At 46.8% G+C, this 14,390-nt stretch overlaps 1 protein-coding gene across 3 annotated transcripts in view; it reads right to left on the bottom strand.

The window, feature by feature from the left end:
• Positions 1-270: 270 nt before the first annotated feature.
• Positions 271-14,390, bottom strand: part of LOC138758402 (Krueppel-like factor 1) — a 56,055-nt gene continuing 41,935 nt past the window's right edge. For all 3 annotated transcript variants that reach the window (XM_069927260.1, XM_069927262.1, XM_069927261.1), the window contains one exon: positions 271-2,600. In XM_069927260.1, the coding sequence (XP_069783361.1) occupies positions 2,425-2,600 (176 nt within the window). In that variant the 3' untranslated portion in view covers positions 271-2,424. The remainder of the gene's footprint in view (positions 2,601-14,390) is intronic.

The raw sequence follows: 14,390 nt of genomic DNA, 5'->3' as shown, positions 1-14,390 counted from the left end.
GGGGTGGGGGAGAATTCAACCTCCAGTAACATTTCATTCTCTGTTGGCTACCAGCATTTTCTGGGGGCATCCTAGGTTTCCACCCCTTCTGGGTAAAGTACTTCCCCCAGATTTCCCCGCCTGCTTGATCTTGCTCCGTGGTAAAGATGTCCTCCGGCTTACAACCAGCCCGTGCTGAAGGCCTCACAGATATTTCTATTCATGGATGTTTGCTCTGGGCCTGGAAGTGAAGGTAGATTGAAGCTATCCACTTGCACCATCCCAAAGGACTAAATCAAAATACTTTATTCCAACTCAACCACCAGGGTAGAAATTCAAATATAATCACCCACCCGAATTAGACAGGAATTCATTCTCCATAAAGATCTATTTACATTGCTTGTTCCTTGAACTTCATTGCTATTTACAGCAGGTCCCGGCAAACACTTCACAAGGACAAGGCATTAAAATCCCACACGAGAGACGAAAGCTCAAATAGAAATGAGGCCGCACTCAGCTCAGACCTGGAATTGCGGGGGGTGGGGGAGAGACAGAGATGGGGCTGTTGCTTGGCCTCGTGCAGCCGAGGGTTCGGGGCGAGCCAACTGCTGGCACCTTTTCCAGGGTTACGTCCGGGTCCGTGTGCCATTAAAGTGGGACTCCGAGGGGACGGTGGCTGAATTCTAGAAACAGTGAGCCACCACACCCATAGGAGATCGAGTGCATAGTAAATTTGGGATTTTAATTTGAAATGTACATCCATTGCAAATTATTTTCCCATTAATCTAAGTGCAGTATGACCTCCAGTATCTAGCACCAATAGGGATTGGTAGATGCAGATGAGTGAATTTTCTGGTTGCTTGAGATTGTGAGGCATGCCAATTTTAAATGTTTATATTTTTTTACCTATTTATTTTCCATGTTTTCTGCTGGCTGCTTGAATTCTGGAAAATGGGGATCTTGCTGTAGTTTATTTCGATGTAGTTCTGTGTTTTGTTTTGTTGTTGAAATAAATGTTTTATAAAAAGGAGAGCCAGGTAGCTTGGATCCACTCCTGGCAGAACTGGCAGGAAGGGATGTGGGGGCCAGGCCAATTCTCTCCATGCATCCCAATCCCACCTCCCTCACATTCCCAAGGGAAAAGCAGGGTTGGGAACATGGGGAGGCTGGGATCAGGAGGGGTTGAGACGGGTGGGAGGAACTAAAGGGAAGTCTTGTGGAAGGGTAATAAGAGGTGAGAGAGGGGGCTGTGCAGGCAGATGGCAGGGGGACTGGTGTCATGGGGAGAAAGGGGGGAGGGGGAATGACCTCAAAAAGTAAATGTTTAACACTTTGGACTCCATGTCTGTCTTTTCAGGTACTACTCAACAAGCACATACACTTCATGTTCGTTTCCGGGACTGGTTTTAAACCCAACCACCTGTGGTTTGTACTGTAGTTTACTCTTTGAAGGTTAAAAATGGCCGGATTTTCAAGGGATTATAAACTGTTTCCGAAGAGACAGAAGGGAGATTTGGCCTGTACCTTTATCTTTTCCATCCTAGAACCAGAAGCACAGAGTGTGCATGTGTGCACAAGCGCGCGTGCGCACGCACCTGTCTATGTACCGCTGTATGTGCGTGTGTGTTTTCACCTGTGCACTGTGCATGTATGTGCCTGTGCACTTGTATGTGTGTGCCTGTGTATGTTTGTGAACAGCTCTCATGCGAACCCACCGTTTGGTGCTGTGCTCTGCGGAACACGCACCCGGACATGCGAGAGACACCCGAGGCCACACCCCTCACAGACACCATGTCCCAACCATGGGCGGAGTGTACCAGCACAAGGCCTTCCCAGAAGAATCCAATTCCCACCCATGGACCCTGAACCACATGGCCCACATCACTCGCACTGGCGAAACAGCGTCCATGGGGGGGGGGGAAGAATCTCACGTCGTCTTGGGTCGGAGCCCTTCATCAAGACGGACACTGCTCGAGCCGTGGACTCCGTCCTACAGATGGTTTGTTGCTTGCGCCTTTGGCGTCTGCAATCTCATGTCGCACAAGCCAGCACCACATAAACACAACGGAGTTTCTGTGCGCAGGCCTGCATGAGTTGCATTTGCTGCCAGGTGGCCTGCGTTGGGCGGGACGGGCGACTCCACTCTCCCTGAGGCCTGTGCTTCTCCAGTGGTCAGTTCTCCCCCCCAGAGCGATGAGGAAGTCCACACGAGGCAGGGTAGGACAGAAGAGCGTGCAGCACCAGCTGGTTATTGGGTGCCCATCCTCTCAAGGAGCACAGTTGAACTTCATTGGGAGTCTCGTCCTCACTGATCTCGTCGATAACCTCCCCCCACCCCTCCCAGCTGGCATCTGGCAGCCTTGTATCTCCATCTGACTGAATCCAGGGTGGGAGGAGGGGGTTACTGTGGGAGGTTGCCCAGGGCTGCAAAGGGGAGCGGGCAGTTCACATGTGCCTCTTCATGTGGAGAGCCAGGTGGTCTGAGCGGGAGAAAGCTCGCTCACACAGGTGACACTGGAAGGGTCGATGTCCTGTGTGCTTCCGGTAGTGGCGGGTCAGCTCGTCGGAGCGGGCGAATTTCCAGCCGCACCCCTCCCAGGTACAGTGGTAGGGCTTCTCTCCTACAACAGGAAACACACAATGCATTAAAGGTGTCGTACGAGTCCCTCCACCCTTTCCACCCTCCCCACCCACCAACTCTCCTTGATCACAAACCAGATTCCCAAACCAAACAAGGTAGAAAGAATCAAATTGCCTTACTGCTATGTGCACCAAAATATGTTGAAAATCTTTGTTTTGTGTGCTATTCAGGTAAGTCAACTCATCCATCAGGTAGTGTAACAAATAACAAATGAACTAATAAACAAGGCAAGAGTGCAGGGAGTCATGTTACAGTAGATCAGCTGGTTGAGTGGCGTCACAACAACCTTGCACTAAATGTTAGCAAAATTTCGGAACTGATTGTGGACTTCAAGGGGGGAAATCAGGAGAACACGAACAAGTCCTCATCAAGGGGTCAGTAGTGGAACGGGTAAAGAATCCTAAATTCCTGAGTGGCAACGTCTCTGAGGATCTCTTCTGGGGCCATAATGTCAATGCAATCATGAAGAAGGTTCACCAGTGACGATAATTCATGAGGAGTTTGTTGAGATTTGAGATGTCACCAAAGAGTCTTGCAAATTTCTACTGGGGTACCACGGAGGGCATTCTGACTGGATGCATCACTGTCTGGTACGGACGTGCCAATGCACAGGACAGGAAAAGACTACAGAGACTTGTGAATTCAGTCAGCATCTTCACTCCATCGAGGACATCGACATGAGGTGGTGTCTTAAGAAAGCAGAGGTGTGACACCTCTCTACGTCCTACCAAAGTGCACCAGCTCCCATTAAGTTTGATCTTAAAAACATTTGCCACTTAGCGAGTTTATTCACTCTCCTATAACTCCTTTCCTGGGTTTGACTTTCCCTCACCTGCAAATTTAGAAGTATGTGTTTGATTTCAGAGCCTAAATTTTCAATGAATTGAGGGATAAGGTCCCAATGAAGTTGCCATAGGACCTAGCTAAATGTCAGAGTGGATTCCTTCCTATGCACCTGGAGTTCAATCTGGATAAGTGTGAGGTGATGCTTTTTGGAAGGTCAAACCTGAGTGCAGGGTTAATGGATGAAACTTGCGTGTTGAAGAACAGAGGGACCTTGGGGTCCAAATCCATGCATCTCTCAAGGTCTCCACACAGGTTGATAGAATAGTTAAGAAGGTCTATAGGATGCTGGGCTTCATTAGTCGGGGATTAAGTTAAAGAGTCGAGAGGTCATGTTGCAACTCTACAAATCTCTGGTGAGACCACACTTACTGTGTTCAGTTCTGGTCACCTGATTATGGGAAGGATGTGGAAGCTGTGGAGAGGAGATTTATCAGAATGTTGTCTGGACTGGAAAATAACTCTTATGGGGCAAGGTTAGCAGAGCTGGGACTTTCCTCTTTGGAGTGAAGAAGGATGAGAGGTGAATTAATAGACGTCTGCAAAATTCCAAGAGGCACAAATAAGGTGGACAGCCAGCGTCTTTTTCCCAGGGCAGGAGTAGTAAACACCAGAGGACATCTGTGCAAAGTGAAGGAAGGAAAGTTTAGGGGAGATATCAGGGGCATATTATATCACAAAATAGGTGCCTAGAATGCATTGGCGAGGTGGTGGTGGAGGTTGGAACATTAGGGTCATTTAGAGAAGTACATGGATGAAGGGTTACGAAGTAGGAAGGGTTTTTTTTTTGGCAGGAATATATATAATATAGATTAGCACAAAATTGATGGCCAAAGGGCCTGTACTGTACTGTAATGTTCTACATTCGCCCCTCCCCCAACCTTCCCCCTACCCCTTGTTTGTTGCTCTCTAACCAGAAAGTAGAGGGCTCCAACCTTGCCCTGAAAACACATAATGCAGCCTATGTTCTGCAGTTTGGAGGAAGTTCGATACTTTGGCTGAGAAACTGATATTTGGATGTGATGTTAATCCCGCTTTAGATGGCTGGAAAAGATTATGCAGGCGTTCTTTTGAAGAATAGGAAATTCTGCCCAAATGCTTGCCAATAGTTGCTGTGAGCTGTTTACAATACAACCACTTCTCTGCCAATTCTCCTAATCTGTCCAAGTCCTTTTGCAGCCTCCCTGTTTCTCGACACAACCTGCTCCTCCACCTACCTTCATATCATCTGCAAACTTGGCCATGGGGCCATTTATTCCATAATCCAAATCATTGTTGTACAACATAAAATGAAGCAGCGACCCTTGTGGAATATGATCCCTGTATTCCCACTCTGCTTCCTGCCAATCAGTCACGCTAACACGTTTCCTGTTATACCATGGGCTCTTATCTTGTTAAAAATAGCCTCATGTCACAGGCCTCCTGAAAATCCAAATACACCACATTGGTCGCCTCGTTGCAGGAGTGTGGGGGGCTGTGCAGAGGATGCAGAGGGGATTCACTGGGATGCTGCCTGGTAAATCTTGTGGGGTGGGGTTGACCAAACTAGGACTTTTCTCTTTGGAGTGAGGAAGGATGGGAGGAGACTTGGTGGAGGTCTGAAGGATTTCTGTGGGGGGGGGGCATGGATGGCCTGGAGTGGTTGGCACCAGAGGACATCTGTATGAGGTGGGGGGGGGGGGAAGGGAGGGTTTAGGGAAGACTTTTTTTAAAAAACGCAGAGGGTTGTGGGTGCCTGGAATAGCTTGCCAGGGATGGTGGTGAAGGCTGGAACATTAGGGGCATTTAAGAGACTCTTAGACAGGTACATGGATGGAAGAAAAATAGAGGGTTACGGAGGAGGGATTACATATTTTTTAAGGAATTTTTGGGTCAGCATAACATTGAAGGCCAAAGGGCCTGTACGTGCTCTAGTGTTCTATGTTCAGTGTTATACAACTGGATGTCATGTTCTAAGTACAGAAGGCAATGACAATCCTAAGGAAGCAGGAGAGACTCAACAGGTCAAGCAGCGTCTATGGAGAGAAATGGTCAGTCAATGTTTCAGGTTGGGTCTCTCTCTGGAGACGAAGATGGGAAGAGGCTTATAAAGAGTGGGGAAGGGTTAGGTGATAGGATACTGGAGAAATGTAGTGGGGAGAGGTGGGCTGGGGAGAGAGGTGGAGAAGGAGACCATTGATAAGGGGTGACAATGTGGGATAGACAGATCAGGGTTGGGGGATACTGCAAATGGAAAACTGATTGTTCATGTCGTTGGGTTTTGGAATATATGCCCTACATGTGCTGTAAAATGATGGGAACAAGATGTGAATGGTTCTGAAGATCTTCCTGTCCTCAAAAGCAGGCTCGACTCCATGTGGGTAGTAACTACAGTTTAAGGTCCCGTTACCACTGATCACTGAGGAGCTAGGCCCCATGTATCAGACTCTCAAACACTCCGAGAGTGTAGCGTTCCAACAGGCCACGGATGTTGAAAGGCCCTGGTGAGATCTCACTTGGAGTATTCTTGGCTCCTTATTTCAGAAAAGATGGAGAGGGTTCAAAGGAGGTTTATTAGGATGATTCCTGGAATGAAAGGGTTATCATATGAGAAGCGTTGACAGCTATTGGCCTGGACTTGTTAGAATTTTGGAGAATTGGCAGGAGGTGGGTGGGGGGGGGAGATATCTCATTGAAACATTTTGAATGTTGAAAGGCATGGACAGAGTAGATGTAGAAAGGTTGTTTCCCACGGTGTGAGAGTCTCAGACAAGAGGCCACAACTTCAGGTTTGAAAGGCGTTCGTTTAGAGATGCAGAGGTATTTCTTCAGCCAGAGAGTGGTAAATCTATGGAATTTGTTGCCACAGGCAGTCACGGAGGCTGGGTCATTGGGCGTATTTAAGACAGATTGATAGGTTCTTGATTAGCCAGGGAAGCAAAGGTTATGGGGAGAAGGAATGGATCAGCTCATGATTAAATGGTGGAGCAGATTCGACAGGCTGAATGGCCTATTTCTGCTCTTATGTCTTCAGAGTCTTAAGGACTTACATAAATAGGGTTATTTATGTAACAGTACGGTTATTTAATAACAATAAGTACAAGAGAAAAAGTGACATTTCAGTAGAGTGGTGGCCCAGAGCAGGTTTGGAAGGTTCAAGAGCCTGATAGCTGTTGGAAACAAATGCTGTTCTTGAACCTAGAGGGGCTGGACTTCATGCTTCTGTATCTTCTGCCTGAAGGTCGCAGGGAGAAGAGATCCTGACCAGGTTGATGAAGGACCGCTAGGATGTTGGGAATTATCATCGCATGTTCTGAGTAAAACTGCTGGACCAGCCCTTTGCACTTTGCTCCAGATTCCAGCATTTGTTACTCTATTCCGGAAGGCATGGTGAGGTGGGAAAATATTCGGGAGATCTGAGGGCTGGGCGATTCATGCAGAAGGTGGCGGGTATGTGGATCAAGCGTTTAGTGCAATGCCTTTACAGCGCCAGAGATGTGGACTGGGGTTTGTCACCCATGTTGTTTGTAAGGAGTTTGCATGCTCCCCCTGTATTTTTGTGGGTTTTCCCCGGGGGCTCCAGTTTCCTCCAACTGTTCGAAATGTACGGGGGTGGGGAATAGGCTAATTGGGTGTGAATTGGGCGGCACAGACGCGTGGGCCGAAATGGCCTGTTAACGAGCTGAATGTCTAAATTTAAATTTAAAGCAGTAGAAGCAGGGGCCATTGAAGGAATACTCCACTCATTTCCACCTCAACCTGTTCCCCAAGCTCCAGATCTCTGCCTGCCCTGATCCCTGACCCCTGTCAACGATCCACAGGCCTGGGAGCTCCAAGTCCCTCAGTACCCGAGGTAACTCTAGTCATTGTAACATGGCAGACAGCAAGATCCCACAGAGAGTAAAAATCATCATCAAATTATAGAATGTTATGGCCAGCTGCATCAGAGAGTGGTACGGTTGCTGCAGAGAAATAGATCGGAGGTCAATCCACAGGATTCTAAGTGCGGCAGAGAAGGTCACTGGAGTCTTCCTCCCTCCTATCGATGCGATCTACTGGGATCATTGTCCAAAGAGGGCATGCAAAATCATGGAGGACCCCTTCACCCTGCACACAGCATCTTTCAGCTGCTCCCGTTGGGGAATAGATACAGGAGGATCAGAGCCAGCACCACCAGGCTGAGGAACAGCTTCTTTCCATGGGCAGGGAGAATGCTGAACGACCAAAAGAACTGCCCACACTAACCCTCTGAGACTTCCTTTATGCAAAACCATATTTATTTTTTTATTGGTATATACTTGTCCTATGTGTGCATTGTTTGTCTGTGTGTCTGCGTGTTTTTGCACCGAGGACCGGAGTTGTACTTATTCGATCAGATGGCAATAAGCTTGACTTGACGTGAGAATCATAAACTGTTCAGAAGGGGTCCTGGCCTGAAACATTTACGGTCCAGTTCTCTCCAAGGATACTGCCTGACCTGCTGAGTTCCTCCGGTCATCCTCTGCCTGCTCAAGAACCCAGCAAGTGCCATCTCTCCATTTATGTATATTCTTGCAATGTAATGTTTGGTATCATTCTGGCTAGTGAGTGGTGTTCAAAGAGTGAGTATTGTCGGAGTTGCTGGAGACACAGTTTCACAGTTTAACGATAAACTATATTCAGTAAAAAAGACAGGAAATATACACGCAATCAGTGGACGTCATAGTACCATGAAATTTGAACCCTCCATTCTATAAAACCCTGAGATATAGGAGCAGAAATAGGCTATTCAGCCCATTGAGCCTGATACACCATTTAATCATTTTCCCACTCAGCCCCACTGCCCGGCCTTCTCCCCATAACCTTTGATACCCTAACTAATCGAAAGCCTATCAATCTCTGCCTTAAATACACCCACTGACCCAGCCTCCACAACCGCCCATGGCAACAAATTCCAGATTCACTCGCCCTCTGCTGAAAGAAATTCCTCGGCATCTCTGTTCTAAGCGGATGCCCTGCAAACCTGAAGTTGTGCCCTCTTGTCCTAGACTCTCCCACCATGGGATACAACCTTTCTCCACCTACTCTGTCCACGCCTTTCATCATTTGAAATGTCTCATTCTGCTAAATTCCAATTAGTCCAGGCCAAGAGCTGTCAAATGCTCCTTTTATAACCCTTTCATTCCCAGAATCATCCTTGTGAACCTCTCATTTCATATTTCTTAACTTTTTTTTCTCTTGGTGTTCTGTGGTCAATTATATGGGTGTTGTTGGCGTCTCTTACAGCAAGTAGGAGTTTTGGTGGATTGGTGTAGATTGGACTTATTATCTGACAATAACCTTTCATCTCAAATCTATACAAATCAACAACAACTTGCACTTCAGAAAACATCCCCAGATGTTTCACGACAGAGATATCTACTGGAATGATCCACCAAACCACAGCTGAAGGAATACAAAACAGAAACAAAAACAGTTTCTTCCCCTCTGCCATCAGATTTCCGAATGAACAATGACCCACAGACACGACTTCCTAGACATACAGCATGGTTATAACTGCGCTGGGTAGGTCACGTCTCCAGAATGGAGGACCATCGCCTTCCCAAGATCGTGTTATATGGCGAGCTCTCCACTGGCCACCGAGACAGAGGTGCACCAAAGAAGAGGTACAAGGACTGCCTAAAGAAATCTCTTGGTGCCTGCCACATTGACCACCGCCAGTGGGCTGATATCGCCTCAAACCGTGCATCTTGGCGCCTCACAGTTCGGCGGGCAGCAACTTCATTTGAAGAAGACCACAGAGCCCACCTCACTGACAAAAGACAAAGGAGGAAAAACCCAACACCCAACCCCAACCCACCAATTTTCCCCTGCAACCGCTGCAACCGTGTCTGCCTGTCCCGCATCGGACTTGTCAGCCACAAACGAGCCTGCAGCTGACGTGGACATTTACCCCTCCATAAATCTTCATCCGCGAAGCCAAGCCAAAGAAGAGATTCCACAAGACAACTACTGCAGGAATTTGTGTTTCATAGAAAAATTGCAGATGCTGGGAACCATCATATGTTAATCATTCATTTAGAAGCTTGCAGAACAGACTGGGAAAGAGAATACACTCTTTAGCTTCCCAGACAGGCACTAAGCATCACTCCTGCCCAACAAAGCCCCCAGCTTTAGAATCCTTAACGCCTTCCGTGACACATGCATTTGCTACCTTCGATTAACGCAAGGCCATTTCACGTCAGGCCTCTGCCTGGAGGCCGGCTACAAGAGCGGATCGAAACTTAAAACTTACCTTTCAGACAGCAGCCCTAAAAGACTGCTCCAGCGTCCCATTCATATCCAGTAGCACCCTCGGGAGCTGATGGAGGTTGGGGCGACTGGTGCTGTAGCGCCACCCATCATAAATACGCAGCAGAGCAATGGCCATCTTCCCTACCCATAATCCCCCATGCAGCTGGAAACGCTCCCCGCTGCCCCATCAGCTCCCACCAGCACCCGATGCCCCGACGGCTCCCACCCTCCACCCCTTGCCTTGAGGGGGTCATGGAGGGAGAGGGGTGAGTGGGGAGATAGGTCGCGGGCTGACGGCGTCATGATTGGAGGGGAACACACTGCCGATTATCCTTCCCAGAGAAGGGTTGGAATTAGTGCCTCGGACCCAGCCACGGCGCACTCAGAGAGTTAAGTCTTAGGCGCAAAGGCAAAGAATGTCTTCAAGTCTTCACTGCTTGAAAGTGCCTACAGTAACACTAACGGATGACCAATCTGGCCAGCGAGCTGTCAAACAGCAGCCCATTCATAAACTGAGCTCCCGCCCAAACGCGGCTGAAGGAATAGGTTTTGGGGGACTCTAGTTAGTACATGCATGAGAGAATTAAAGAAATAACAAGCTCCAGCCTGTAATTTCAAGTCCAGAAAGAGGACGGCAGGAGCTACATTCCACATATTCAGAGATCTCTCTGAAACAATTAAGGGAGCTGACTGGAACTTGTATTTGCATAACAAGCTGTCAATGGAGTAAGCCTTTCGTGAGCACTTCCCACCCAAAACTCAACACCACAACACCATCTTTACTACAACACAGCCCTTTACTGTCAAAGGAGACTGCCAGAAGCCAGCACCAACAGATAAGCTGGTCCAGGCCCCCTCCCTGTGCGGGGAGTTTCAGTCACCCTTGTGCGGCTCCTATGCTCATTAATTAATTAATTGATGAATCTCCACATGTATTTGCTACCTTCCTATTGAGGTGACTCCCTTTTTCCTGCTTTTTGAATGAACAAATGTGTAATGCTAATCTTTATCTATAACAGAGTCCGTGAAAGTCAATGTTTGATAATTATGCAAAAGAATGACATAAACTCTACCCCTTGCCATGAATCTTTGAATGAGACCAAACAATTGCCCTTTTCACACTTGCCAGTGATCCCAAGAATTGAACACCAATCGGCCTTTAAAGTGGCAAGCGTGAAAGCAAAATCTGTTCAACGCTGGCGTCAAATGATGTCATCTCATGACGGGGTTTGCCGGCCTTGACCCCTAGTACAATCCCTGGCGGCTTGAGACACCGGCGTTGAGATCAGGCAAGTGTGAAACGGGCAGCAACATTGCAGGCACTTCTGATTTAAGGTAGAACAGACCAAACGCTGGGGATAGACCCTTGCGAGTGTGAAAGCGTTCAGTGCCCCGGTTAGGAGTGGTCTAATGTGAAAGGCCAAACCCCCTTTCCTATCCCGGGACACTCAATGCCCGATTTACTGGGATGCAAGTGTGAAAGGGGCTAGTGTTAGTGAGGTGACACTACCCAACACTAACAACTGCTCCTTCCCACTACTCGAATAAAGTCTGTTTTTGTTGGACTGTGTGGCTTGGTTGTACTTTTTGGACGACTATCACACGGTAACAGGCCATTTCGGCCTACCCAATGGGCCTACAATCCCTACTCTGTTTTGAAGGGTGGGAGGAAACTGGAGCCCCCCCCCCAACCGGGGAAAACCCATAGACACGGGGAGGACGTACGAACTCCTTACAGACAGCGCGGGATTCGAACACCGGTCCCAATTGCTGGTGCTGTAATGGCATTATGCAAACTGATACACCAATCCTGTCTCTCTTTTTTAGCACTAGTTATTTATCATTTTAAAATCTTGTTTTTACAGAATTGTAATTGATAGTAATTTTGCACCATGTTCTGCTGAGTTCTGCTGCCACAAAGCAACATATTGGCACAGTGGTTAGCGCAACGCCTTTACAGCACCAGCGATCAGGACTGGGGTTCAAATCCTGCGCTGTCTGCAAGGAGTTTTACGCTCTCCCCATTTCTGCGTGGGTTTTCCCCAGGGGCTCTGGTTTCCTTCCACTGTTCAAAACGTACCGGGGGTGTAAATTGGGCAGCATGGATTTGTAGGCCAGAATGGCCTGTTATCGTGCTGTATGTCTAAAGATTTTTAAAAATAGATTTTCTTGATACATATTTATGACAATAAAAAATAAGGATTCAGAGTTAATAGATCCATGACCTTTCATTTTGAACTGGGGAAAGTTTGTGGTAAACTGTGCTAAGACACAGAGGGAAGTGGGAGGGAAGGAGAGAAAATATGGAAGGTCCGTGACAAGATGAAGGCGAGGAGTAAATTTAAATTTAGACGTACAGCACGGTAACGTCCATTTCGGCCCACATAACCATGTACAGCACAGAAACAGGCCAGTTCAGTCTGACTAGTCCGTGCCAAACATCTTCACCCACCTAGTCCCACTGACCTGCATTCGGCCCATAATCCTCCACACTTCTCCCGTCCATATACCTATCTAAATTTTCCTTGAATATTAACATCGTCTCACTTCTACCACCACTGCCAGAAGTTCATTCCATACCCCCACTACCCTTTGCGTGAAGAAATTCCCCCTCTCATTTCCCCTAAACTTTTCCCCTCTTACTCTCAATCCATGCTCTCTTGTTTGAATCTCCCCCATTCTCAGTGGAAAAAGCCTGTCCCACTCTCAGTGGAAAACGCCTGTCCACATTGACTATATCCATCCCCCTTATAATTTTGAATACCTCTATCAAATGACCCCTTAATCTTTTACGCTCCAGGGAATAAGGTCCAAGCCTGCTTAACCATTCCCTGTAACTCAAACTTTGAAATCTCGTAAACCTCCTCTGTACTCTCTCTCTATACTGTTTATATCCTTCCAGTAATTCGGCAACCAAAACTGCACACAATATTCCAAATTTGGCCTCAACAATGCCTTATACAACTTCTACATAACTTCCCAACTCCTGTGTTCTATACTCTGATTTGTGAAGGCCAACATACTAAATGCCTTCTTCACCACCCTATCCACATGTGATTCAACTTTCAGAGAATTATGTACCATGATTCCCAAATCCCTGTTCCACTGCCCTCCTCAATTGTCTACCATTTAACGTGTATCACCTATTTTGATTAGTCCAACCAAAATGTAGCACCTCACATTTATCAGTATTAAACTCCATCTGCCATCTTCCAGCCCACTCTTCTAACTGTCCTAAATCACTTTGATAATCTTCCTCACCGCCAACCTTTGTATCATCTGCAAATTTACTAATCCAATTTGACACCCTATCATCTAAATCGATATGACAAACAGCCCATGAGTGATTAAACAACACAATGGTGTTGGGTAGGAGGATAAAAGAAATAGAGACCAGACTAAGGGCCGTGTCACTGGGAGAAGCAGAAATGTTCTTTGAACTTAGCAGAAAACTAAAACAGAGTGGATAAATGACCCAAGTCACAGTTTGGTCATATAGTCATAGAGATACAGTATGGGAAAAGGCCCACTGAATCCAGCCAATCATCAACCATTTACACTGTTGGTTGGTCACGCGATGGAGTAGTGGCCGGACGGTGAACTCCAGCCCTCTCCAGAAAAGTCGGGAAAAACAAGAGAAAACACAAAGGCACAGAAATAAAAGTTACAGAAAAGTGAGTATAAAGGTGGAAAGAAGATGGCGACAAAAAAAGAAAAGTCGAAAGCAACGGTAAGAAGAGAGGAAGAGAAGACAAAGGAGGAAAAAGGTGAAGGCCTTACCTGTCCGAAGAGGCCCGCTGCGGAGAGAGAAACCCGCTCCCTCAGGTCGGTAAATAATGGACTACAAAAATGGCTCGCAGAGCCGAACAAAAGTGCGCAACCGCGCATGCGCGAAGTTTCGCGCATGCGCGATGCGAATGAAAAAAAACACACCGACGGGAGGGGGGACCAGCTGGGGAGTCGATCTCCACAGCCGGCAACGACAGCTGCAGAACACCTGCAGCAAGAAGAGACCACAGAAGACAATAGAAACAAGATAGAAGAGGAGGAAAGGGCAACAAAGAAACAACAGATGGTCAACCCAGAGGAAGAAGAAGAGGAAGAGTATGGTGAAATAGAAGAAGAAAAGAGAGGCAAGGTAAAGGATATACTTGCTCTTATTAGAGGATACATGGAATCATTTAAAGAATGGCAAACACAGGAATTTAAGGATTTAAGAAAAAGAATAAACAACACAGAGGAGAAAATAATTAAAATGGAGATGACCTTAACAGAAATGGGAAAGAAAATGGACAAGATGGAAGAGCGGGCAGTAGCAGCAGAAATGGAGGTAGAAGACTTAAAAAAGAAATTGGAGAAATCTAATAAAAAAACTAAAGAGACACAAGAACTACTAGCTCAAAAAATAGATACAATGGAAAACCATAACAGAAGAAATAACATAAAGATAGTGGGCCTTAAGGAAGATGAAGAAGGCAAGAATATGAGGGAGTTTATAAAAGAGTGGATCCCTAAGACCCTAGGATGTCCAGAACTACAGCATGAAATGGAAATAGAAAGGGCACATAGAGTATTGGCCTCTAAACCACAACCACAACAAAAACCAAGATCTATTGTAGTAAAATTCCTAAGATATACTACAAGAGAAAAGGTACTGGAGAAGACAATGGAAAAA

Source organism: Narcine bancroftii, chromosome 3, assembly GCF_036971445.1.
Source record: "Narcine bancroftii isolate sNarBan1 chromosome 3, sNarBan1.hap1, whole genome shotgun sequence".
In the NCBI taxonomy this organism is placed as follows: domain Eukaryota; kingdom Metazoa; phylum Chordata; class Chondrichthyes; order Torpediniformes; family Narcinidae; genus Narcine; species Narcine bancroftii.
Note: the sequence above shows the minus strand (reverse complement) of the source record. Positions and strands in the feature narration are given on the sequence as shown.